Raw genomic sequence first — 25,263 nt, 5'->3', positions numbered from 1 at the left:
AACGTTTATGATCTACGTATTGCACTGCTGCACTTGTTACATCTACGTAAGGAACTTCTCGCGACTCGTTAAGATAGACGTATTTATTTCGAACAACGCGTAGTTATATTTATTACAGGGATGCAATTTTGTGCAGTGTGGTAGGGTCAGCGAATGATGGGTGGTGCTATTGATACGATATGTACAGTAATAAATGTGGGGGTTAGAGATCATGTGTGGAGGTTGAAAAATGCACATCGGTTTTAGCATCTATGGACTGATCGTGCTGCGCGAGCTCAGCGAGTCTTCCCTAAATTTATTAGGGAGCTTCTGAGTCATCTCATCAGTGGGCTTAGAGACATTTGTCGGCAAGCTGTTCACTGAGGAGACCTCCCAGTCCAGGATCCCGTTGTCTGCGGCTGTGATGATCTCCCTCGTCCATGCACGATCTTGAGCCATTCGCAGAATAATGAGCATCCTTGTTAGAGCCTACGGGGATAAAAGTCAATGTTACTCTGCGCTCAAAATTGGATATCTGTGCACTTACCAAGATAAATGAATATGGTTGGAAGAATATATCTTGCGCCCAGCTGTTTTTCGCTCTCAACGAAAGGTAGACAAGACTCCACAACGAGAAGAACGCCCCGCTTTCGACAAATATGGAAATGCATGAGTTATACAGTGAGGCTTGAAGGTTTCCCAGGACCATCTCTGCTTTATGACGCATCATGAAAAGGCGTACACAAATCATTATGGTCACCATCGTGTTCAGGCCGACACAAAGACCATAAAATATGAAGCCGTATAAATCCTTATCGGGGTTTGTTCTAATCATCGTAAGAAGATGCGGGAAAGCCATGCCTATATTGAGTATTTATCGTTAAATAGGGGTCGTAGAAGTGGTTATGGAATACCTACCAAAGCGAGTAATGTAGAGCCCTCCTGGAACAATAAGCAGAACCCATTTGTAGTTCCAAACCACCATCAGGCGGTATAGCTGTGGCCGAATGAGTTGCATATAGTTATTTCAACTTTTACTGCATACCATGAGTAGATCCCCAATCCAAGGGATCATGGTTATACTATATACTATCATAAGCCCTGATTGGTAGTGACGGCAGACATGAGATACACTCACCAAACTTGACTTATAACATTAGCCCATTCACCACAATGAACTCCATAGTATGCTTTACTGTCAATAATCTCGCCTGGGCTCCCGACATACATTTTCTCCATGAAGATCAATTTCCCGATAAATGCAAATGTAGCTAGTGGAAACAGTGCCGTCGAATAGAACGTGATGAGCCAAAACATGCGGTTTCGCTTCGGGCGGCGCACTAGAACTTGGGTTATCTGGATATAAAGCATAACCAGAGCCCCTATTTTGAGGCTATGAGTTAGACTGGACCATCCAGTTGAGGGCTTGAGTGGGCATAATCTCACCATACGCCAAAGCCTGAAGCACCAAGCCTTCGAAACAGGCCTTATTCGCTCGAATCGTACTACTCGACATACTGATCCCGCCCAAAAAAAATCAACCACCCGTCGACGGACACAGGAGGGAGCGTAAACGAATAATATGCAAAGGGAAAGATGAAGCCAAAGCTCAGCTAAGGTTCCTCAGATGATATAGCATTTTGTGCCTTGGGCGCAACTACCCTCGTGATGATGAGGACATATTAAATCGATTCCCGCTGTCCATGATTGGCATTAAGATGTGTTAATCAATACATCAAGAGAGTCAAATATACAACATGCTGCTCTAGGGCCATGATTGATCACTAATTTTATTCACCTTTGCCTACAAGGTACTCGAGGTAACCACGGCCGACATTTTTTTCTCTCGCTCGACAGGCGTGGCCATATCTCTTTAAAGATGAAACTTGCGCTCTCTAAGCATACTTTTTGGAAGCGCTGGTTCCAAGTCTTTCCCTAAATTATTGACTCCATGATGAGAGTTAGAGGAACATTCAAACCAACCAGTGCTGCTCGCCTCCATTGCTGTAACAACGTTGATCAGTAGTATCACGAATACTGGCTTCCAGGAGTCAGACGTCTAACCGTACAGTTTAATCATAGTTCGCTGGGAAATTAATGCCGCTTTAAGAAGTTCTCGACAGCGCCGTATCCGTCAGGATACGACAGTTTTCACTTCGTCTTATACGCGATCGCCGCTGAATTACCGTTTCAATTATAATTCGTGCCGGAGTCCATTTTTTCAAATAGGAGGGATGGTGAACAATCATTCACATCTAAGTTAAACGAAGAGTGTTGTGGCATTCAATGGAGTACATATAGCAACAATCCCAATATTAAAAGATGCACCCCGGCTGCTAAAGCAAGGCCAGTAAGGCCGTTGAGCGCCGTTGTGTCAATATCAATAATCATTTTCAAGGTGCTCCCAATTTTCCGACTTGAATCCGCAGTACCGTCACTCAATAAGCCGAGTGGCATGACAAGCTGTGCGATGTGAAGGTCGATTTCAAGTTTCAGCCGTCGTAAAGAGGCATGTCGACTATATCGCCGTGAGGACTCTTTGATTGCCATAAATTTCTGCTATGGAGTCGAAGGACATTATGAGAGCGAGCAGACTTTGAATAATAAAGCTGACATGCTACATGCTGTCCTCTCTGACTACTGCAGTCAAAGTTTCAGGAATTTCAGGTCGTCATGAGGGATTTACAAGGGAAATGTCATTGAATGACATTGGCCACAGCAGTTATCCGCTGAGAAAGTCGGCCTACGTCAGTACGCTGTCAAGTACATAAGCTTCCGCATCTGTAGTGCCAGGCAAACTACCTTCTACCCCATTCGGGGTTGAATGGACCATGTATCAATACCGGAGCAACTGATGTTTGTTGGGAGAACAACTGTTTTTGCTATTTTCATAAATTGCGACCATTTTGATACTAATGCGATCGCAGTTTAGTTAGGAGAGCTTTTATTTAGGAAGAATAACTCACCGTGTTGAGAGTCCGCTTTTTTCGACCATCATGATGGCTTGTAAAGGGAACAAAGCAGAACTGATTCTTGTGATGCAACATTTGGATTAATGTCGCGAAATATACCTTTCAATTCTATTGCCAGTCTTCACGGATCCAGCGAGAATACATCAAAAATGACGCATGAATCACCGGGTTACTTCGCGGACATGAGAAACTTACACAGTGATAATTGTGCATCGTTGCAGATAAATGTCGACTTCGCGAGTCAGAGCATGTTGTTTTAATCGGTTTGAAGGTGCCACAAAGTCACGAATCTGAAACCAAATTTCGCTGAATGGTGATCGTTGTGCATTTCCACCACTCGACATGGCTGGGACTCAAGTCCTGATGTCTCCAGAACGGAGACACACGCTGCTTTGATTAACAGACAGAGAAGAGGCCAAACCTGAAGGGGTACAAGGCTGAGAGACCTGAGAGTATTGAATGAATTCAACTCGACACTGCGCTATTGATGCGTGTGGCAAGGCATCCTGGTGCTAAGATTTAATGTGAGTCAAATGTGAGTAGTAAGTTGGCTACGACGTAAGATGCAGCATTGAAAGGTGGTAGCCAGTGAAAACTTGATAATTCTTGTGTCATAGGTAGGACTTGGGATATAATACCTTCGAGCAAAGAAGGGTTACTGAAGAAAATTCATCGAAAAAAGTGGAAATTAAAGGTGTCGGAGTAAGATCGGAGTAAGTTGGCTCGAAGCCTGAGAACATATTACGTACACAACATTATTTTTGCATTCATTCGTGCCGCCAACCGCCCTGTCCTGGCAGGCCACAAGTACTTTTCAAGGACACCGACCAACAGTGTGTCGTTCTCATCAACTATTCGGTGTTACTGAACGATGGAAAAATTTCAACGGAGAGCCAGAGGAGGCTATACAGATAGGAGAAACTGTCACATTTCCGTCTGTTTACCGGTTCGCACAGTTCTGTGCGAGTAAATCCAAACGCCCGCGGCGGAAGACTGTATCAGTGTGTCGTGACTCGTCGGGGAAAGAAGCCATGCCCGAGGTTTCAGGAATCTCGCTGCCATTGGAGTCAAGTGTGTAAAGCAACAAATGTATGGTGGAATTTGACGAAGGCGGAGTGAAGAGAAGAAGGAAGTAAATATTCTTCCAACGTCAACCTCCATCCAACTCACATCAATGTCGACTTCTTGCTATTCACTCTTATAATCGGATGCTCAAATGGATGGGCTCTGCCATATGTACGTCCTGGGTATTGATATATGCCAGGTTTCTCATGCCTCTCTATATAGGATGAACGGCACTAAGTAAGGCCATGGCCTAGAGCAGAGAGAAGTCAAGCTACCGTGAATTACATTTCTAAATCTGGCCTCATCCGATGCGAAAGGATTCCTGAAGGAGCGATCGATGATATAACGAATACTTCCTGATCTCCATGGCATTCAAAACATTGCTAGATAATCCAGAAGCTCTGGTATTTAACCGTGGGTTTTCGTTTTGGCTTTCCATTTTGCGAACTGCCTTGTGGCCACTCATGCCAACAGATATAATTTTGTATGATATACGCACCGCTTTATCTGTGCCTACCTCTCCCAATACCTGGAAAGTCAGGTATGAGAGAAATCATTCAGTCTCAACGATATCAATAGATCCGGTTAATACTGACCGAATCTTTTAGGCTAGTGCTCAACTACAAAAAACTCCAATATCGGACAGAGTGGTGCTCAACCACAGCCATAGAAGCGACATGCAAACCTCTCGGCATACCGCCGACAGGAATTAAGCCAGATGGAACGCCGCATTTCACTCTACCAGCAATCATCGATCGAACGGACCCTTCACACCCTATCTACCTGTCCGATTCCTTGCCAATAATCGAGTATCTAGAAAATACGTATCCTTCTGCGCCCGGAAGAGAGCTCTTCCCCGCCCACACCAAGGCGTTCCAGTCGATTTTCAACAACTTTGTTATGCCCGCTCTGTTCCTTTCGCTTCAAGAATTGGGAATATCCGCTTTGTACAATGCTAAACTACCAGGCGACAAAACAGATTTTGAGGCAAGGATCTTAGCGCGCACGGGGAAACACTGGAAATCACTGGAGAAGCAAGGTGCCGAACGCGAAGCCGCCTTCAGTAAATTGAAGGGGACGCTCACTATGCTCAAAACTGCCTGCGACAAATCTGGGGAAGGCGAGTATTTGACGGATGGCCAAGTGTCGTTTGCGGACTTGGCGCTTTGTGCATGGTTTATCACGATCAAGACGACCAGCAAGAACGATATCTGGGCCCGTATCGTTACTTGGGATGACGGTAAATGGGCAAGATACGTCCATAGTTTCCAAGAATGGATGACTGTTATTTAAGTACATCGCTACAAACAATACCAGTATCCTGTTCTTTGCATACTTAAACGCTTGGATAAAATATCAAGGTAGTTAATTGATAACCAAGCTAAAGGCAGAGCTGAGAAACAAAGATGGTTAGTCATTAACCACACATTAAATTTGGACACAAATCTTACGTTGTGAGAGTGGCAGAGCCCGAGGTAGCTTCTGTTCCTCCCTGAGCCGTCTTCAAAAATTGAGATGTGCTGACACCTTGGTTGGCAGTAAGGTACTTTAGTAGTTTAAGACGCATATTAGCATAGTCACTAAATTTAGCCGTCACCGAAAGTACCTTGAGGAAAGTATTCAAGTCGGCGCTAAAGCTCGTGATCGTGCCGCCGTTGGCAGGTAGGAACGAAAAGACTTCATTGGCACCATTTGATCCCTTGTAAAGATTCCTATGGATTGTTAAGTCATTACAGAATAGACAAAATTAATGATCTTATGCTAACCATGTTTGTCCACCAAGAGAAATGTTGCTTGCCACGGCTTTGGGGGTACCGTCAGAGTTGTAAACGGCCGATATTGGGCCTGCATTGTAGTTGGCAAGCCAAATCATGATTTCGTTGACGTTGCTTCCTCCAGCAGTTGTAGAAGTGAACAAATCATAAGCTACATCTGCAACTACAGTCCCCGTAGAAGACTGAGACCACTTCCAGGTAGCCTATTATAACCAAATAATGTAAAAATTGTCTGGGCAAAGGCATCTGAGATGAATGACTGACGGGAATGCTTTTAATAGCAGAGAGCTGTTTGTTCAATCCATTGTTAAGTTGTATGTTGGTGAAACTCTTAACGCCATTTCCGCCAGTCCATTTCCAAGTGGTCTTCCATGCGACTGTGGTTCCGCTCAAAGAAGTGAGCGAAGCGCAATCTGAACCAGAGGTTGCACCCGAAGTACCCCACTGGTCAAGGAGCAAAGAGTATTGTCCTGCTGTCACGCTGTCCCATTGACCTGTTCATTTCGTCAATAGCCTCATCTGGGCTACCTGTGATATGTATACCCACCACAATGCGACGACGTGTCAATCGACTGCCTCTTGTTGAGCTCGTCGATTGGTGCGGCGAAGATGAATGGGACAAGGCTGAGGAAGACCAGCAATTTCTTCGAGAACATGATTTATCGTGACGAACGGATGCACCGACTCCTGTGTTTTTCGCTCTTTTAAAGGTATTACGAGTGGGTATTCCATTAACATTTCTCCGCAACACGATACCGAAATTGTGCCCTTTCCATCCGGGAAGGGTCATACATAGAAAGAGGATTTAGCCAAAGCACAGGGTGGAGGAGAAAGGCGGCCCGGAAAAGCAGAAAATCATCAAAAAGGTATTTGTTAGTCGTTCATTGGGTCATGAGGCGGAAAGAAGCAAGAGTCGACAAAAGCACGGCTTCACGTTGCCAATGCTCGTCCGTCAAAATGAGCCTACTTTCAAAGGTCGGATGATCGAATTATTGATGAACAGAATTCAGTAAAACGGGAGCGAAATGGAGCCATCGCAAGAACAGAAACAAGTTATCCGAGGTTTATCAGGATGATGGAAGGCGAACGGGGCATGAATGCATGACCTCCAGTTCACCAACTTTACGTGGATCTATTTTTGTACTCCCTTCAGCAGAAAGGAGGATGAAAATAGATGGTACTTGCCAAAGATCCGCACTCTCCACTGAACACGCCTGTCTGAGTTTTACGCCGATGGAAGTCAAAAAATATGTTGAACATTTTCTACTCTTTACAGTTCCGATGTCGCCGACGCAATCCAGAACGCGCAATCCAGAACGGAGCGGAACGATGTATAAATGCAAGGTAGATATCAATACATGCCCATTGTCATAAGGGACATTATAATCGAGACACATTAAGAGTGCTTCAAATGTTCTACTGATGACCCCATATCACTGACATGCTCTGGACCTGCTAGATTGATGGCCTCAGGAACATGCTCTTTGGAACTCCTTGTGACTGATGCAGAAGAAGGAGCGTTCGGGGCATTAGGATCTGCACCTGAAGCAACTGTGCCAGTCGGAGGGTTTGAAGTGGTAGGACCTGATGATTTCTTTTTGGAATCTCTTCCTGTATCAAATGCTGGGTCGGGATCCTATGTAGAGACATTTTGCCAATAGATCATGATGAGAGAAAGAAATGATCTTACGTCGATTCCTAGAATCTTCTTTCGTTTTGCTTCTCCCGTGAATATTTCATGTCCATGGTGCACCATTGCAGGATTATGTGTTGCCTTTCCTTTAATCTCGGTGGCGAGACCAGTCAGCCTGTCTACGAGACCCTGTGGTGAAATCGTTAGATTAAACTGAGCTGCGCGCACGACTCATCAAGACCGTACCGCTCCTGAAGCAAAATTGGGACCATAACCGACTTTTCCTGCGTGCCTTTGGACGGGGTATACGCTAGAAGATTCGGAATCAGGTCCACTCGGTGATGTTCCACTGTCCATAGCGAAGTATATTGAAGGAGACCATAGTTAGACGCCGAAGTTATATACAAAGGCACTCAGACAAGCTATGACGCAGAAGAGAAACATATTTTGTCATAAACGTGATCGTATTTGGCAAACACATATAGAACAAATAAACCGGCTTGATGTTCGGCTTGATGCTGGGCTAAGGCGAGGCTGAACTTGAATTCCAAGTTGAAACTTGACCTCTACGACTGTCTCATCTAAAATCATACAGATTTATCATTCCTGCGTAAAATATAATGCAAATATGCCGTTATGGAAGCGTCAACGTACAGTCTGACGCATCCTTCTTTACGGCAAATGGTGCATCTACCCGTCGACACGTGAAGACATCCATATGGCTTTTGCCAGCGACCGTCACCAGATACGAAGTGACGAAACAGATGCGACAGACTTCTACGACTTCTTCAAGCAGAAATACTTGCATCTTCCAGATAAAACATCATAAATTTCATGTCATAGAACCTTTTTCCGGCCACGTTCGTACGATTGAGGGACCTGGAATGTGCAAGAACGCGACGGCATGACTCAACCCTGGTTCGACGAGTGCTTTTTTCGTGGATTTTATCATACAAAATTGGGATAGAATCAGGTGGGGCCGTTGAACAGGTCCGGGCTTCATGGAAGGTATCAGGTCTAGCAAATGGCGGGTTGGTTGCCTTTAAAAAGATGAAGCGCTCTGAAGTGTCCAAATGAACCTCGCTCCTCATGCGTTTCAGTTCACTATGCTCTTTGTTATGCCTTCTCGTGTTCAGCCAATCTCCGGGTTCATTTGCAGCAACAGACTACACTTCACTCGTTAATTTGTTTATCGGGACAGCTTCAAGCGGAAATGCATTTCCTGGTGCGACCTGCTTATTGCCTTCTCTTTTCGGTTCAATGTGTGACGAGAGCTTCAGGCTCCGCAATTCCTCATGCTATGGCCAAGGTATATTTTCCTTTTCTTATATGTCTTTTTAGTTGTACTTATATCAGTTAGGTTGGAATCGATGTTAGCACCACTCCGCGCCAGGCAGGCTATAAATCTGGGAACGCTTCAATCACAGGGATATCTTTGATGCACGATGAAGGCACCGGCGGGAATGCCGCAGGAGGATACGGAATATTTCCATTGTTTCCTTTAAACAATTGCTCTTTTCTATCATGTCCAGTAGGAATAACATTCCGTGCTGCGCTTCGAGCAGCTGGCAAAGATGGTACGTGTTTTGTGCAATATTACTCATCTTATCTTATATAACCCCTTCTCAGCTGCATCTCCTGGATATTTTACGACAACTTTTACAAACGGGATACAAATAGAAACAACGTCCACCAGAAGAGCAGGCCTAATCCGGTTCACTTTTCCGACGAGCGGTACAAATTTCCTAGTAGCAGATCTTACCAACGATTTAGGACGCTCTTTCCAAGGCGGATCCATCTCAATTGCACCAAGTGGCAGGGTCAAGCTTGGCGGTACATTTCTACAGGTATGTGTAACATTTTGCATGTATACCCCAGTAATAATCCAGTGTTCGTAGAGTTACGGTCCAAGTAATTATACGGCGTTTGCCTGTTACGACTTTGTGCAGCCTTCCGCACCTTCTTCTCTCACGCAATTCGGCACGTATGCTTCTTCGACCAAAGCGCCAGCCTCAATATTCGTAACGTCAGGAAACACATCACTGAATTATCCCTATAGTTCGAGTACAAATCCTATCCAGGCGGGCGGTCTGTTCGCTTTCAACTCGTCTTCAGTGACCGTTCGTTTCGGAGTTTCTTTCATTAGCGCTAACCAGGCGTGCTCAAACGCGGAGTCAGAAGTACCGACTTGGGATTGGAATGCCGTCCAACAAGCCTCCAAATCCAAGTGGCAGGATGTTCTCAGTAGAGTCGCAACGAACGTGGCATCTGAAAATCCCACTATCGTACAACTTTTGTATTCATCGGTCAGCGGCTCAAAGTTGAAGGATGCTTTCGTATATCTGACACAGTCTTTCACTAGCTCTATCGCGCATCATTAGTTCCTGCGAATATGACTAACGAGAACCCTTACTGGACTTCAGCGTACCCGTTCTATGATTCTCTCTTTTGGTAAGTCTTTCCTTTTGACTGCCGATGAGTGGTCCCTTTTTTATCTTCTTTCATTAATTCGCAGCTCATGGGACACATTCCGCACAGTCCATCCCCTTCTTTCTCTTCTCTCCCCATTTGAATGGGCCGAAATAGTTAATGCCTACGTAGATGGATGGCGCAACACAGGTTTGATTAACCTTCCTGCCCTGAGCAATTATTAACCCTCTGACTTGGCCGATGGTTCTTTTAGGATACATTCCTGAATGTCGATCTAATACTAAAGCGTCTGTAATACCCGAACGCCCCTATCCGCTCTTGACTCATGAGAACATTTCAGTGGATATGTGCAAGGAGGATCCGACGGAATGCCGATTCTGGGAGACTTTGCTGTCAAGTACGGAGGCCGTGCTTCTCAGCTAGGAGTTCCCATAAACGATCTCTACCAAGCGCTTGTCGACACCGCTGAAAACACTGTACGTTGCTCTAACAAAGCCAAATTGATCAATCTAATTTTTGTGTCTATAGCCACCTGACTGGTATACAGGTACAGTTTTCTTTTCACGCCATCTTGTCGGCGTTTTTAAATAACCGCTGTGGGCTTCAGTTGGTCGCCAGAATACTGCCTGGAAAACTTTTGGGTACATCCCCACGGATTGGGTTGATCCTTCGGGATCGACTGGGTTGCCCACGCGAGAAGCCTCTCGGGCATTTGAGGTAGAGCGCAAGTTTTCCATAGTTGACAATGCAGTACTAAGTTCAAAAAACATACAGTATGCAGTGGGAGACTTTGCAGTACGGCAAGCAGCTAAAGCCTTGAATAAAACATCGGGAGATATAACGAAATACACCAACCGCTCCATGAACTTTGTGAATCATTGGGATCCTAGCGTGACGAGCAACGGATTTTCAGGATTCGCCCAGCGAAGGTACCCTGTGGGTGATATTTTTGTCCTGCATTTTGGATATCACGTACTGAATCCTGGCCGTTTCCATCCCAGAATGGGACTTTTGCGTTTAGCCCTCCTGACGCGTGTTCGCCCGTGGACCCTACACCTCACTCATGTGCCAGAGGGACTGATAATAACGTTGGCTTCTATGAATGTTAGTCTTTCTTCTGATCAGAACGCCAGGCTCTAAAAGTCTCTTTCCTCCGTGTTCTAGCTTCCTCGTGGGAGATGAGCTTCTTTGCTCCACATTCCATGTCCACCATCATTCGGCTTATGGGAGGAAATTCTGTGTTCATCAACAGAACGTGAGCAAACATGAAGTCGCATGTTTTTATGTGTTAAACTCTGACTCTCGTGGCCTCCACAGGGACACTTACTTCTCTAAAGGTTATTTCCAAGCTGGCAATGAACCATCCTTCCAAATCCCTTGGGCATACCACTACGCAAACCGCCCGGATCTCACGGCTCTCCGCGTAAGGCAAGTAGTCTATGGGAACTACAACACTGGGACGGGAGGGTGAGTGTGTTGTTTTTAGAATGGGCCATATTCTCATTCTAATGCACATGCACACACCAATTTTTAAACTTTTTTTTTAATCTATCCATTCTCCTTCCATAGTATACCAGGCAATGACGACTCGGGGGCAATGGCAGCGCTTCTTATCTTCCACCTCCTCGGTTTGTACCCAGTTCCTGCATCTCGCCAGTTGCTGCTCTCGACGCCGTTTTTATCCTCGTATACTTTGCACAACGGCCTCCTCGGCACTGACACGACTGTCACCGTTTCCGGCTTTGACCCGGCCACGCTTGTCAAGGCTCCTCCTACAGGAAGCCGGTTGTATGTGCAGAGCGTCACTATCAAAGGCAAGGCGAGCAGTTCTGTGTGCTGGATCCAGTTCGACGATCTCGTTGGAGGTGGTCAGATCGTGATCACGGTGGGCGCCACTCCACGAACAGATGGCTGTGGGTCGGCGTCGAATTCTTTACCTTCGTCTCTTGAAAGTGGAGGGTTCTAAAAAGAACAATTTACAATTTAAATGCAACTACATCTTCTCTTTAGCTTTCTTTGCATGTACTATGTTTATTAAATGTATATTGAAAGATAAACCTTGCGCTTTCAATGCATTCGAATCTATATCTTGAGTTCTAGCTGCCAACTAGGTGATAATTGAGGCATGAGAATCAGTAGCTTTGTAGTCGTCTTTCGGTTCCGCATTCAGCAGCATATTTATGATACAGAGAGTAGCGCTCGTTGCAGGGTATATGCCCCGTGTTGGCCGGCAACACTGTCAATCCATATCCAGCCGCCTTATCTCCAGCCAGGTTGATCACAGTGACTTTGCAACATCGATGATCTGCAAGCGCCAAGCACCAGTGTCTATGCTATTCTCAACTTCACTTTCGCTGCAATCTTACTCAAGAACGTTCGTTATGAGCGCGTTCAATCATGTTGGGCGGTAGCGATTTTCCTTTTAGGTAAAAACCTACTTCCTTAGTAGTTGACCGAGCACAGAACTCTGTTTTGGACACACGACTGAACGCCGTTCGCCCACCCGATTTTCCAGATCACGTGGGTGTTTAGCTCGCGGCAGATGGTGGCTGGTTCAACATCCTCTTGGCATCCACCAAGACACCTCGTCAGGTTTACTTATGTCTCTGAGATGGACATGTAGTTACTGTAAAGCGCCATATACTAACGGCACTTAGAACGCGATTGTTACCAACCTCTTGTTGGAGAACGGAAGTGATCAGTTGAAATAGTCTTTAAGTTCTTCTTAATGATTGCACAAGATTTCCTTTTAAACACTCTACAATATGAATAGTATGACTATATTCTGTCCTTAATTTCATTTCTAGAGCTAATGCAGCTGAGTGTGTCAATAGTATAATGTTTGAATTACCTAGAAACGATGCCAATTTGAACAATCGTGTCCAAGTCCACTTCGATTCACGCGGTCAACCACAACACATGTTTAGGGATGTTTGATGATGACTCCGTTTGGTTAGAATCGCGTTCTAAGTGCCGTGAGTATATGGCGCTTTACAGTAACTACATGTCCATCTCAGAGACATAAGTAAACCTGACGAGGTGTCTTGGTGGATGCCAAGAGGATGTTGAACCAGCCGCCATCTGCCGCGAGCTAAACACCCACGTGATCTGGAAAATCGGGTGGGCGAACGGCGTTCAGTGGACACACGCTTGTCGTGACGAAACCATTGTCCAAATGAATCTTGGTGTTAGGTCCACCCTGATGTAGATCAACCCCTTGTCCCTCCTTATCCAGTACCACCATCACTAAAGCCGTTCAGAGCTACTCCAACTCCACACCGGCCACCCCAGATCCACGAAGAGCTGACCTAGAAGTTGAAGGAAGTCGATATCATCATGTCTTCGAAACTTGTGCGTGTTTTTTTTTTGCAAATTGACGCCCTAGTTCTGCCATATCTGATAAGCGTTTTTTGCTCTTATCGATGTATGATGTGCTGTAGTCAGAAGGTGCTTGTCCTTCTGCTTTCTGTCACTGCGACATCTTTCTGTTTGTATGAGGTTTCAAACCTCGTTCAAGCATAGATGTTGATAAATTTCGGAATATTGACTGGTTGATTATCTACGCCTTCACTTGCTATCATCCTGACCCTACATCACCGTCAAACGCCTGATACCTCAACCGCGCTCGTCACCCAACAGAAACTCTCAATTGTAAGCGGCCAAAACACACCCCTTATCCCAAATGCAAAAAACCACGAGCGCTAAAATGCTATCTTCCAGCATACAGAGATGCATTCAATCTATTCGACAAAGGTGGCTCATCCTCCTCCATTCTCCGATCTTCCGCGCGCGTTCACCTCGTTGTACACATAAAACAGACCACAGCGGCACGATAAACGCCCACGAGCTCGCAGACGTCATGGGTGCGCTCGGGCGGACGCCGACGGAGCAAGAGCTCAGCGCGATCCTGCGCGAGATCGACACGGACCACAACGGCACTATCGAATTCGACGAGTTCGTCGACCTCATGGACCGCAACCCGCTTTCGCCCAAGCTCGCGGGCGCGGCGCCGTTCGGGGAGGACTCGGAGCTGTACTACGCGTTCAGCGTGTTTGATAAGGATTCAAGTGGCAAGATTAGTGTGGATGAGCTGGCGCAGGTTATGAAGAACCTAGGTGAGTTTTTGTTTGCCTTGTGTTTGGTGGCAAAGTTACTACAGAAAGTGGATGTGTGGATTCGTGGTTACCCAGGGGAAAAGTTAACAAAGGACGAACTTGACATGATGATCAGCGAAGCCGACCTGGATGGTGACAAGGAGATCAACTTCACGGGTGCGTGATCGTCGTGTTTCTTCAGCGTACACAATTTTTTGACTAATATGGTACTTTCACTAACACAGAATTTAAGAAGGTATGTTTCAAATGTTTTTGTAGAAATTTAAATCTGATGCTTAGAACTTTTTCAGATGGTTGGGGGACTTTCAAAGTGATTATAATTAGTATGCCTTTATTATTATTTGGAAGCGCGTAGCAGAAATAACTCCTTAGAGTCATTCTGCATCGCTCAGTCGCAACTCAGAAATGTAAATATGGCCGCAATGAAATTAATCAAGCTCTATGGTACAATTAATGGAGGTAGTTCAGGGGTTATAATGTAAGTGTCATCCGCAGCCTAGAGTATATTTCCTTGCTGGGTACCATGTCCTGGTGCTTCCTCAGCGCGAAGCGAAGCCTGTTTTGCATGTAGCTCTTCCCGGCTCTAACAAAAAACGGTTAGTCAATGCAGCAGCACAAAAGAAAATTATACACACTAGAGGTGCGGGCAGGTTGTTCTTCATGTCTTCTTTAGGGATGAATGGTCCTGGAGTGTTGAATGCATCCATAGGGCCGTTATGACGGAGCCCACCAGGGGGCTGTAGATCAGCAGGATCGTTTGTTTTCTGTTATTCCAGATCAATAGGTGATTTAGATGAATTAAACAGGAGACGCACAGCAGGATGAGGAAGGATAGAGAATGTAGGCTCGCTCGACTCCTTCCCAGCGTTGCCTTTCACTTCGTTATTTTGAGCAGTAGGCTGGGTAGTATTTTGGTCACCGCTTGAGTGGGATCCAGAGAGCTTGGATTTGACGTTCTGCACGATATTGGACATTGTAGGATAAGATTTGCGAATGGATCTGAACGTAGCTAAGAAGGAGGCCTTTTATAAAGCCAGACTGGGGCAGTGCTGGAGCAAGATGACGTTCTGGAATCTGGAGGAGCACTGTCACCGATGCTCCAGATTAGATAACAGGCGATCGAGGCCCCTATAAATGTCATCGCCGTCTGATGACATACTGCGCCACACAGCCACACACTGCTTTACGAGCCATAATTGAGCTGTCGGGCTCCTCCAGTGGACTGCGCCCGTGCGGTGTATGTAGATGGGAATCATGTAGATCTCTCTGTGGTACTTCTTACATTCCGACCGGAACCTTGGATACGATTGTTAACGTTGAGATGACTGCTCACTGTTTGGTGCTAGTTCTTTATAGGCGCCCGTCAGTTCCGGCTTCGAATCGGGCTCGACGGATAACAATCCGTTCGACCATGGGAAGCTCTTGGTTCGTACTTGAATCAATGAATTCCAATTGTCGACAGGTGACTTCGCGCAAGTGGCATTGTTCTGGAAAACAGAGCAGTTTTGCTGGAGATTGTATATGAGCGGAAGAATGAAAGCAATGTAAAGTCAAACAAAAATTCGGAAGGCCACCAAAATGTATAGGGGAAGAAAAATAGAGGGAAATAGAGGTAATGATCTAGATAAGGCTTACTATCACTTGAATCGATAAACAATGTTCCCTTTTACCAGTCATTAAAAATTTCCGTGATTGGAAAATTCACGGTCAAGAGAGACTAATTGCCTCGAGAAATGAGACTAGAAGCGATAGTAATCTTTTTGTCATGACATATAAAGACTGTCCAACGACTTCTCATCCCTTTACATTCAATCACCTACACCTTGATGCCCGCAAATCCCAGAGTGGCACGTCAATTGCTGGCGTTCAATCCAAATTAAAAACAAGCTTACTTCAAATCGAGTGGAATTGTAAGCAGACAGAGACGTTGCTGCGGCGAGTATGGGGTGCGATAGGAAGATGGTGATGACGAAGAGTTTGAGCAACGACGATGAAAGCCGTGGTGTGAGTTTCGCTGTTCGTTTCGACGTGCCTTGTGTACTACCCGGCACCCGTGAAGTATGTAATCGGTATTTTTGAAGTGCAGTTGGTTAAATGAGGATAGACTTGGGCACCAAATCAAGGGGTTGATAAAGCTGGGCCCGGGATATTACTCAGCTGAACTGGACGAAGATGACAAAAACTTCACAAGGTACGTCGAAGATGAAGTCGACATACGATAGCTCGAAATAATAATAAAAGAACCGTTCCTAGACCCTATAAAACATAGGACGAGGAGCAAGTAGACCAGCAGGATATTCAACAACTCGAACACACCAGTCTCAGATTTTCATCGCGTCATGCCTTCTTCAGCAACACATCACCTTGCTGCCGTGATTCCGTCAAAAGGATCACCACTTGAATTCGTAGAGCGCCCTACTCCTACCCCTGGACCCGACGAGCTCCTGATTCAAGTCAAGGCCATCGCCATAAACCCAATCGACTACTACCGATTCTTAATCGGGGTGTTCGTCGACGTATACCCAGCCACCATAGGTAGCGACTACGCAGGAGTCATCATCGCAAAGGGCTCCAACGTAGCAGATAACGTGAAATTGGGCACGCGCGTTCTAGGCGTCTCCGCGTCATTCGCGTCAAAGGGCGCACCAGACTATGGCGCATTCCAAGAGCGCGTACTCGTCCCTGCGTCTACGGTCACGCCACTGCCAGACGCGATCAGTTTCGCCGAGGCGACTGTACTTCCTTTAGCCGTTCTTACAGCATGGGCTGGGTGGTATCAGCTTGGTTTGCCCCGTAACACCAAGTTCACCCCTGCGGACAAAAAGGGGCTTATAATCTGGGGAGGCGCGTCCAGCGTTGGAAGCGTTGTCGTCCAGGCCGCGCGACTGTTAGGCTTCACCACCTACGTAACAGCAAGCGAGAAACACCACGCATACCTCAACAGCCTCGGCGCGACGCGTTTGTTTGATTACAAGGACGCAGAAGTCGTTGACAAGATTGCCAATGCCATTAAGGAAGATGGTGTTTCGGTTCAGTCAGCATACCATGCCATTGGGGACCTCCATAGTACTTTGGATGTGCTTCTCAAGGTCAAGGGGGAGGGCATCGCGAAAGTGGCTCACGCGCCTCCTATACAATCCGACACACCCAAAGCAGACGGTATCGAGGTCAAGTTTGTCATTCCACCTATGGATTCACCTGAAGCAACCGCAGAGTTCATTCAATTCGTTTTCACGGATTGGTTAGAAGGGAAACTGGCAACAGGAGAGATTGTACCAAGTCCAAGAGTCCAACTTGTTGCAGGAGGGTTGCGCTCTCTCCCAAAGGCGTTGGATGAGTGGAAAAACGGAGTCAGTGGAGCGAAAATAGTAGTTGAGCTCTGATTATTATGTCGTTCATTCCGAAGTGCAATGATATGTTTCGATGTATTGGAAGGGAGAGAACGATGGTTTAAATAATTTCTTGAGTGCAAGAAAGCAAGCCGATAGTTTATTACCAGATATAGAGTTGTCTGTCAAATCTGAAAGAGTTTGTTCAAAAGAACCATTTATGAGTCAAATCTCTACCAAATATGGCTTCATTACGTAGCATTAACCAAATTGAATCTTTGTTGGTCGAGTTTTTGGACAATGTTGTTTCTTGACTCTTCCAATGAATCATCGATACTTTCCACGTCAATGAGGATATCTGGCGTAGCAAAACTAGAACCTTAGTGTTAAGACTAGGAGGCTATCATCAGGATTCGCCATTTTGGCGCTATTTGTGAATCGTCGGTCAAACGGCCGGTCTTTTTCCTCACTTTGGAAGTACTGCACGAGCCCCCGAACTGTTAGTATGACGACACCTGGAGCCCCACTGCGACGCTCGTAAATTCCAGACAGCGACACTGTGATTTTATCGGAAGACAAAGTAATGGCTTACAAGCAGCATAACCAGACCCGTCATATCCCGCTACCGAGCAAACCCCCTGTGCTTGTCAAGGATTGGGAAGCTATTAACAAGCATATAGCTGAAGCCTTGTCTAATGAGGTTTTACGAGTACAACGAGCAACCAAAGATCTCCAGATCCAGAGACATGACAGCATCTACACCGGAATATCAGGTGCATTTGTTCCGTCTAGCTGCTACTTTTTATCGTAATATCTTATCAGTCTATTTTGTTTTGCAGGAATAGCAATGATGGAGTATCACCTGGCCGGGATATCGATCCCGCTTCAGCATGATGCATTGACGCCAAAAAGTCTCATTCATGTTGCCGATCAACATCTAGCGCGCGTAATCCGCTATCGTCCTCCTTACGTTTACTCTTTTAACCGTCTTTCTTTTATTGAAAGCGGCGTCGGCATTGCTGCTCTTGTGCTTTCCCGAGGCTTGTGGACTTCGGAGCCGACAATTGTCGGTAATTGGAAGGCGGCAAAGGACTTCCTAGAATCGAATGTTGAGCAGGTCCTTTTGGAGGACGCTGAACTTTACTCGCCCGGCGAGAAAGAAGATGGATGTGAAGTTTTGTATGGGCGTGCAGGCCTGCTCTACGCACTTTTGTACCTTCGAAATTCAATAAGCGGGAAGCCACATCATGAAATTGCATCGCTGGAGAACTTAACTTCGGACAGTAATCTAGCTCGTCTTGTCGATTCTATTATGAGCCGAGGCAAACACGGCGCGTTCTCCCTCGCTTCGGAATTCAGAATGGATGATCAACCCCAACTCCCCCCTCTGATGTGGACCTGGCATCGCAAACGCTATCTTGGAGGCGCACATGGTGTAGGCTAGTATTATCAGTTACTGCTTTCGCTTTTCTGCTGATACCTTATAAAGCTGGCATCTTGCAGATATTATTAGCATGTCCTGGCTCAATCATCCAGAAGCATCTTTCAGAAATCCTTGGAACAATAAGATGGCTCATAACTTGTCAAGATGAAGCTGGAAACTGGCCGTCGAAATGCCCTACTCAACGGGGCGTCAGTTCCGAAAATGAGCTCGTCCAGTACGTACGGTTTTTAAGTTATCCTTACCGATAAAGGCAACGTCACTCACTACTTACGAACCTTAATTTCAAAGGTGGTGTCACGGTGCTCCCGGAGTAATCATCCTTCTTTCTACAACGCTTCGTGTGCTTCACGATCACGAAGGCTTCGCGGCAGACGGCGTTCGAGACGATATTGTTCGATCTATACAACAGGGCGCCCGTTTTGTCTACAAGCATGGTCTGCTCCGCAAGGGCGTTGGCCTCTGCCATGGGGTCGCAGGCTCGGTCTACGCTCTGTTGGCAGCGTCGGATGCGCTCGATTCGTCTTCTAATAAACGTTTCTTTGCTAAGGCCGCGCATCTAGCATTTCTCGCCACTCTTCGTGAAGACCTGACTACTTCGAAAGAAATGTTAATTCCTGACCATCCTTGGAGTCTATATGAAGGAATTGCTGGAGCATGCTGTGCATATGCGGAAGTCTTATCTCGTCTAGATTCAAATGACTCTCGTAGGTCCGTCAGCGGCTTTCCTGGATATAACGATTTTTGTGGGATATGATGTACGTTATCCCTACGTTATTCCAGATGGCTTCGTCATTTTTTTCGAGTGTTTCACGTTCAATATAACGATATATCATAAGCCGAGCTTTATATGTGCGTACCAGTACCCCTATCCATTGTTGGGTGCGAGATTCAAATGAAAGGTGTTATAGCGAACAACAGTCTCTAGCATCATGCTAGTGGTCAATTGGTTTGTGACAGTGGCCATTCATACAAGCAGAGTAGACCATATCTTTCTACGAGCGTTTTCGAATAGCGCTATTCGGCCTACAGGAGCACTATTGCGTTCACGTTATATCCTATGACCCTGATAATATCGAAGATGATGCATTTAATCATCAAGTGGCCCACAGCCGAGATACCTCTGGCTATCACATATTGATATGAGCAGGCCTTCACTAGCTTCATCTCCGAGGCTTGTAATTGGTGGAAAACTCACCAACATTTGCGGTAGACAAAAATTCTCTGCATTTCGTCTGAAAGCTTGATCGATAGTCGGAGATTGGTCTCGTATCGAACCATATCAATTTTTCAAGTTCAGTCTAGTCCAGTGATGCGATATCCACAATATAAAGGAGGTCGACCGACGATTGGGTTCCCGTATCCCTGTTCCCTCTCTTTTGGGTCAGTCATAGTCACCGCTGTTTAGACATCTAAACCGAGACCTTGGAAAGTCTACCTATCCTACCTCCAGATAGAAACCCGACAAACAAATCAACGTTACATGTGGCATCCGATACTTATCCTGTCCATATTGCTGCAGTGTTCGACTGTTCTCGTCATTGCGGCACCAACAGTGCCTATTCAGCCTCAAGTAGAATACACCGACTCGAACCCCAATGACGTTCTCTGGACGCCTACCTCCGGCCGCTTCCCTAGTCCGCAGCGTGGGAGGGTTGGCGCCTCTATTCTGGGCCCTCAGAATGTACCTATGGACCTACAAAACGCGGACCTTTTAGCGCCTCCAACAACGGATAACGGCGAAGTACAAAATTACAAGTGGCCTTTCTCGTTTAGCCATAACAAACTAAAGGATGGGGGATGGGCAAGACAACAAAATGGTGGGAATTATTGGTTTCCCGCTTCTAATACGTCAAGTAACATTCTTCTGATGACTGCCTAATAGTTAAAGATCTACCTCAAGCAACAGACATAGCAGGTAAAGTATTATGTCTATTTAAATTTGATTGTCTATCTGAATCGATGCCTTTTCTTGCCGAAAGGTGTAAATATGCGACTTGAAGCAGGAGCTATAAGGTCGGTGACGTTAGCTTTTGTCGACCGTGTCAGTACATGCGTCTGAAACTGTATGATAGAGAAATGCACTGGCATAGCACATCAGAAGTACATTGTTCTCTTCAATTACCTAACAATTGACTGAATTGACATAATTTTCTAGTGGGCTTACGTTCTGAAAGTATGTTTTCTTTTACATTCTTCATCGATACGGCTTCTAACCATACGGATAGGGTGATCTTAGAGTCAGTACCATCACTCCAGAGGGTCAAGTGTGGGTCGGCGACGTCGTAAGTTTAACACATTCACCGGGTTGCTATTCAATTATCACTAATACTCTCGTAGTCCGCAGGCGATCTCTGGTATTTCCCAGCCGGCAACCCACACTCCATCCAAGCAAAAGACACCGCTCCAGATGGTGCCGAATTTCTCCTCATTTTCGATTCGGGATCATTCTCAGAAGATTCTACTTTCCAACTTACTGATTGGCTTGCTCATGTACCCAAGTCCGTCATTGCGAAGAACTTTGGAATGACGGGTAACCTGGATGCATTCGACCATATTCCCGAACATGAGCTTTACATATTCCCTTGTGAGTAGTGTTACCGCCCTTTTGTCGATCATGGTCCTGAAAACAAATTTTTTCAGCGCTTCCTCCTTCGCCAGACATTTCTCAAGATATGGTTATTCCCAACAATACCCCACACCCATATACATACCAATTTTCTAAAGTTGTTCCTGAACAAAAGGAAGCAGGAACAGTCAAAGTTGTAGACAGCAGAACGTTTACTGTTTCGGAGACAATTGCTGCAGCTGAAGTAGAACTCGAGGTTGGCGGATTGCGGTACGTCGATTGAGCCCTTGATATCAACACATTTACTTACAGAATTTTGATACAGAGAACTCCATGTTCGTATTTTAAAATTTGGGCTTTATTTTATGCTACACGTCACTGACGATATATTTTCCAATCGAATAGTGGCATCCAACGCAGCCGGAATGGACCTTCTTTGTGTAAGTCATCACATTATCCGATTTTCACCAGGCACCAAACTATTGGGACTAGTTCTGGTCAAGCTAGGATCACTCTTTTCGCGTCCCAAGGAAATGCTGCAACATACGATTTCTATGCAAGTCACTTCATGATCATATTATTCGACAATATATTGATTTAAAACTGCACAGGGCGGTGATATTGCTTATATTCCTCCGACATTTGGTATATAGAAATCCCCAATTCAACGTTGCGGACATACTGACATGGGCGCCTACCTTCAGGGCACTACATCGAGAATATCGGCAACACGACCCTGAAGTTTGTCGAGATCCTCAAGTCTGGTACGCCATGACTTACACAATTCAGTTCCGACGAATTGGGTTCTCTAACGTCATCCGTTTACGTTTTGTAGACATTTTCCAAGATATCTCGCTCAGCCAATGGCTTGCGTTGACACCACCAAATCTCGTCAAAGCTCACCTCGGATTCTCCGACGAGGTAATGGCGAAATTGACTAAAACAAAAAAGACGCTAGTCAAGTAGACACACCACGTTTCATATAGGATATAACAGCAATCAATTCTCCACGTATATAAGAGATGTACAGCTTATTTATTCGTAATTTGGTATTCACAGACGGCGTGGGCAATTCGAGTCCAGAATCTTCAGTATGTTTGATCTGTTTAATTCCCAACTGCAAAGGTTTTTCGATAAGTATTTGCCGGATGGTGACAGATAAAAAAACATACATCCTCCAAACTTCTTCAAGCCATCCTTCAAGCCCTCACCAATTTTTTCAGCTGTGTCATCATCCTGCATTGGAGCTCTAATTTAGCAAAAAAAAAAACAACAGACGAAAAAGGGAGTCAAGACTAGGAACTCACAAGATTATATCCGGCTCTACTAGCGGCTTCCTTGACTCCCTTCTGGACCCAATCATTGTTGTTAGAGGACGATGCATAAGAGTCATCGTTTCTGTTGTTAGAACCGTACGAATCGTTATTGGAGGACCCATAGGAATCGTCGTTATTGCTCGACCCGTAACTATTATTGTTCTTAGAAGATCCGTAGGAATCGTCGTTATTGGAATTGTTGCGGGAGCCGTACGAATCATTATTGGAGGAACCGTATGAATCATTATTGGAGGAACCGTACGAATCATTGTTGCGGGAACCGTACGAATCATTGTTGGAGGACCCGTACGAATCATTCTTGGAGGATCCGTACGAATCATTCTTGGAGGACCCGTACGAATCATTGTTGTTACTCGACCCATAGCTGTTATCGTTGTTAGAAGATCCATAGGAGTTCTTTGATGAGCCATAGGAATTGTCGTCGTTATTGTTATTGTTGCCGGAGCCGTATGAGTCGCCCCTCGATGAGCCGTATGAGTTGTCATTGTCGTTGTTGTTTCTCGAGCCGTAGGAGTCGTTGTTGGAAGAACCATACGAGTCATTGTTCCTGTTGGACCCATAAGAATTGTCGTCGCGACCAGAGGAACCATAGGAATCCGAGTTATTGCTGGATCCATAGTTGTCGTTGTTCGACGACCCGTAGCTGTTGCCGTTATCACGATCATTACGGTTGGATGAACCGTAAGAGTCGTTATCGCCGTCGTTGTTGTAAGACATAATGGCAGAAGCGAGTATGGATAGAAGACTTGCTGGGGAAGTGCGGTGGAACGAGCCTAGAGATACGCTCATTTCTGCTTCGCTTTTAAACCTTTCTGGATGCAATTTGACATCGGTGAGATTCAAGGGACGGAACGAGCTTAGTGCATAGTGCCCCCAGGCTATACCAGCAATATCGCTCTGAGCATCGCATCTAATCACAATTAGGAGTCCCGCATGATCAGTGTAAACGTCGGTGTCATCATTGATCTGACCTGATCGGACAGAAGGAATGACCGAATGCCGCAAACTTGCATCCAATCCAATGGAGGTTTAATTTCTAACGACCGAAATGTATATAATCAGCATGCTTCATGAGAATATCACAGGCTCACATTGGAAAGAAAAATTAGGAAATGGAGAAGCTTGCGTCGAATTCAAATCTTTCGTCCAGGCTAGATCTTCCCTTGATGATTCCATTGTCGATATCCCGGAGTGTAGCTTAATTGGCGACCCGAATACCAGCTTGAATGTTTACAGGTTCAATTAAGATCGACGCTGGTTGGAGATATTTTGAGGTACAGAATTGAAAGCTGTGTCCAAGATGGATAGGACACCCAAATGATGCCATAGGAAAGCATACTATTCCATAACAGACAATTGCTGAAAAAGGTGCAGCTAATCCCAGGTACAAATGGAATGGCGGTGAAATCGCACACATAAATAGCAAAAGGCTGTGGTACCGAAAAAAGCGATTACAATTGTTCAGCACTACTTTGCATCCGCAATTATACCGCAGTGGGGGCATTTCCTGCTACCTTCGTCAGTCATCCACTTCTCGATTACTGGCTTGAGCTGAGTCCCGAGATCGGTGACATGAAAAGCTTCCTCCCTGATAATCGTTGGTTCGATGTGAACCGGGTTTGAGCAATACCATCGCAGGCGATCTGATTTAATTGAGCAAGACACACATGTGAAGTAGCTACTGAGAAGCATACCTAGTGAGTCCTTCGGCCTGACTCGCTCGGTCACCAAGCCAATGGTATTAGCAAAGCGCACAGGGTTGTGCGGTGTGTTTGCTATCAAGTCCGTAAGCGGATGAAAGTACTGAGGTAAACAACGCAAACCAGGCAACAAAAACATCTCGCCCTCTTCGATACGAATATCTCTGAACTTTCCATCATCCACGGTGCGCAGGAGCATACCTCCTTTGTGTTGGTAAAACCATTCCTGTAGAACATCTCAGAAAAGTAAGAAACATCATATGAATGAACGGACTTCTGTTTCGTTGACATGATAATCACGCCTTTCGTTCGGGCCTCCGACAGCCATAACGATGAAATCATCTCCTTTATAGAGGCAAAAATTGTTCACTGGTGGTTGTAACAGATGTTGATTGTCATTCAGCCATTTGGAAAAGTTGAGAGGGGGAGCAAGGGGCATTTTATCTTGATCGTCGCTCTGTAAAACTGGTTTATCATATCTGACCAATACATGAGTGACACAGAAAGGGAAACGGCGTTCGGAATGGCCTGATAGCCTGAAGGTTATTTTTGCATGTTAATGACATAATACTTGGAATATCTAATATTTATTTATAGTTATCAATTTGTTCACGTGATCAAGCCATTTGTTCACGTGCTCTCCAGTTATCATTCGTGTTTCTGAGCGCCCAGGGCATTTCATTCAGAAGATTTCAACTTCTTCGTTGAACTTGATCTCTTCTACATTCGTATTCACTATATCGACAGCAAATTACTATTCCACTGCTATCCAAAGACTGTTCTATTATCGCTCAGGTCGACGCCAAAATGGTGGCTACATCTTCTCCAGCTACTCAAGCAACTGAAAACGACAAACGCCGGAAACAAACAATGGAGAAAGTCAAAGCAAATCACGTACGGAACTAATCATATGGTATA

The 25,263-nt window shown here is 45.5% G+C and overlaps 12 protein-coding genes across 12 annotated transcripts; 6 read left to right on the top strand and 6 right to left on the bottom strand.

Moving 5' to 3' along the window:
• Positions 1-249: 249 nt before the first annotated feature.
• Positions 250-1,495, bottom strand: JR316_0011458 (uncharacterized protein; the record flags this gene model as incomplete). Its single annotated transcript, XM_047897113.1, has 6 exons — positions 250-468; positions 527-840; positions 898-976; positions 1,025-1,061; positions 1,118-1,361; positions 1,426-1,495. 6 exons carry the CDS (start codon positions 1,493-1,495, stop codon positions 250-252), a joined length of 963 nt encoding a protein of 320 aa, XP_047743522.1.
• Positions 1,496-4,480: 2,985 nt separating this feature from the next.
• On the top strand, positions 4,481-5,309 carry JR316_0011457 (Glutathione S-transferase-like protein ustS; the record flags this gene model as incomplete). Its single annotated transcript, XM_047897112.1, has 2 exons — positions 4,481-4,557; positions 4,625-5,309. 2 exons carry the CDS (start codon positions 4,481-4,483, stop codon positions 5,307-5,309), a joined length of 762 nt encoding a protein of 253 aa, XP_047743521.1.
• Positions 5,310-5,381: 72 nt separating this feature from the next.
• Positions 5,382-6,447, bottom strand: JR316_0011456 (putative xyloglucan-specific endo-beta-1,4-glucanase A; the record flags this gene model as incomplete). Its single annotated transcript, XM_047897111.1, has 6 exons — positions 5,382-5,409; positions 5,468-5,562; positions 5,623-5,728; positions 5,783-5,994; positions 6,056-6,285; positions 6,339-6,447. 6 exons carry the CDS (start codon positions 6,445-6,447, stop codon positions 5,382-5,384), a joined length of 780 nt encoding a protein of 259 aa, XP_047743520.1.
• Positions 6,448-7,187: 740 nt separating this feature from the next.
• JR316_0011455 (uncharacterized protein) lies at positions 7,188-7,781 on the bottom strand (the record flags this gene model as incomplete). The annotated part of the gene is made up of 3 exons (XM_047897110.1): positions 7,188-7,427; positions 7,482-7,613; positions 7,671-7,781. 3 exons carry the CDS (start codon positions 7,779-7,781, stop codon positions 7,188-7,190), a joined length of 483 nt encoding a protein of 160 aa, XP_047743519.1.
• A 732-nt stretch (positions 7,782-8,513) lies between these two features.
• JR316_0011454 (putative secreted glycosidase) lies at positions 8,514-11,820 on the top strand (the record flags this gene model as incomplete). Its single annotated transcript, XM_047897109.1, has 16 exons — positions 8,514-8,649; positions 8,705-8,733; positions 8,785-9,001; positions 9,054-9,271; positions 9,323-9,730; positions 9,787-9,875; positions 9,940-10,043; positions 10,108-10,141; positions 10,195-10,330; positions 10,383-10,401; positions 10,462-10,571; positions 10,629-10,790; positions 10,856-10,958; positions 11,019-11,109; positions 11,172-11,321; positions 11,424-11,820. 16 exons carry the CDS (start codon positions 8,514-8,516, stop codon positions 11,818-11,820), a joined length of 2,403 nt encoding a protein of 800 aa, XP_047743518.1.
• Positions 11,821-13,713: 1,893 nt separating this feature from the next.
• Positions 13,714-14,283, top strand: JR316_0011453 (Calmodulin-like protein 5; the record flags this gene model as incomplete). Its single annotated transcript, XM_047897108.1, has 4 exons — positions 13,714-13,969; positions 14,045-14,125; positions 14,194-14,204; positions 14,260-14,283. The coding sequence occupies 4 exons, from the start codon at positions 13,714-13,716 to the stop codon at positions 14,281-14,283; spliced, it is 372 nt and encodes a 123-aa protein (XP_047743517.1).
• A 182-nt stretch (positions 14,284-14,465) lies between these two features.
• On the bottom strand, positions 14,466-14,943 carry JR316_0011452 (uncharacterized protein; the record flags this gene model as incomplete). Its single annotated transcript, XM_047897107.1, has 3 exons — positions 14,466-14,552; positions 14,605-14,733; positions 14,785-14,943. 3 exons carry the CDS (start codon positions 14,941-14,943, stop codon positions 14,466-14,468), a joined length of 375 nt encoding a protein of 124 aa, XP_047743516.1.
• A 1,365-nt stretch (positions 14,944-16,308) lies between these two features.
• Positions 16,309-17,352, top strand: JR316_0011451 (Dehydrogenase orsE; the record flags this gene model as incomplete). The annotated part of the gene is made up of 1 exon (XM_047897106.1): positions 16,309-17,352. The coding sequence occupies one exon, from the start codon at positions 16,309-16,311 to the stop codon at positions 17,350-17,352; it is 1,044 nt and encodes a 347-aa protein (XP_047743515.1).
• A 529-nt stretch (positions 17,353-17,881) lies between these two features.
• JR316_0011450 (LanC-like protein GCL2) lies at positions 17,882-19,496 on the top strand (the record flags this gene model as incomplete). The annotated part of the gene is made up of 4 exons (XM_047897105.1): positions 17,882-18,071; positions 18,138-18,731; positions 18,788-18,956; positions 19,031-19,496. The coding sequence occupies 4 exons, from the start codon at positions 17,882-17,884 to the stop codon at positions 19,494-19,496; spliced, it is 1,419 nt and encodes a 472-aa protein (XP_047743514.1).
• A 726-nt stretch (positions 19,497-20,222) lies between these two features.
• On the top strand, positions 20,223-22,274 carry JR316_0011449 (Oxalate decarboxylase OxdC; the record flags this gene model as incomplete). The annotated part of the gene is made up of 12 exons (XM_047897104.1): positions 20,223-20,559; positions 20,625-20,657; positions 20,722-20,755; positions 20,815-20,842; positions 20,898-20,915; positions 20,968-21,024; positions 21,080-21,326; positions 21,383-21,578; positions 21,634-21,868; positions 21,920-21,953; positions 22,013-22,072; positions 22,144-22,274. The coding sequence occupies 12 exons, from the start codon at positions 20,223-20,225 to the stop codon at positions 22,272-22,274; spliced, it is 1,410 nt and encodes a 469-aa protein (XP_047743513.1).
• A 265-nt stretch (positions 22,275-22,539) lies between these two features.
• Positions 22,540-23,362, bottom strand: JR316_0011448 (uncharacterized protein; the record flags this gene model as incomplete). The annotated part of the gene is made up of 2 exons (XM_047897103.1): positions 22,540-22,557; positions 22,616-23,362. The coding sequence occupies 2 exons, from the start codon at positions 23,360-23,362 to the stop codon at positions 22,540-22,542; spliced, it is 765 nt and encodes a 254-aa protein (XP_047743512.1).
• A 750-nt stretch (positions 23,363-24,112) lies between these two features.
• On the bottom strand, positions 24,113-24,784 carry JR316_0011447 (3-hydroxyanthranilate 3,4-dioxygenase 2; the record flags this gene model as incomplete). Its single annotated transcript, XM_047897102.1, has 3 exons — positions 24,113-24,288; positions 24,340-24,571; positions 24,620-24,784. 3 exons carry the CDS (start codon positions 24,782-24,784, stop codon positions 24,113-24,115), a joined length of 573 nt encoding a protein of 190 aa, XP_047743511.1.
• Between the last annotated feature and the right edge of the window lie 479 nt (positions 24,785-25,263).

Source organism: Psilocybe cubensis, chromosome 11, assembly GCF_017499595.1.
Source record: "Psilocybe cubensis strain MGC-MH-2018 chromosome 11, whole genome shotgun sequence".
Classification (NCBI taxonomy): Eukaryota; Fungi; Basidiomycota; class Agaricomycetes; order Agaricales; family Agrocybaceae; genus Psilocybe; species Psilocybe cubensis.
The sequence above is the reverse complement of the archived record's forward strand: the minus strand, read 5'-3'. Positions and strand labels throughout refer to the sequence as shown.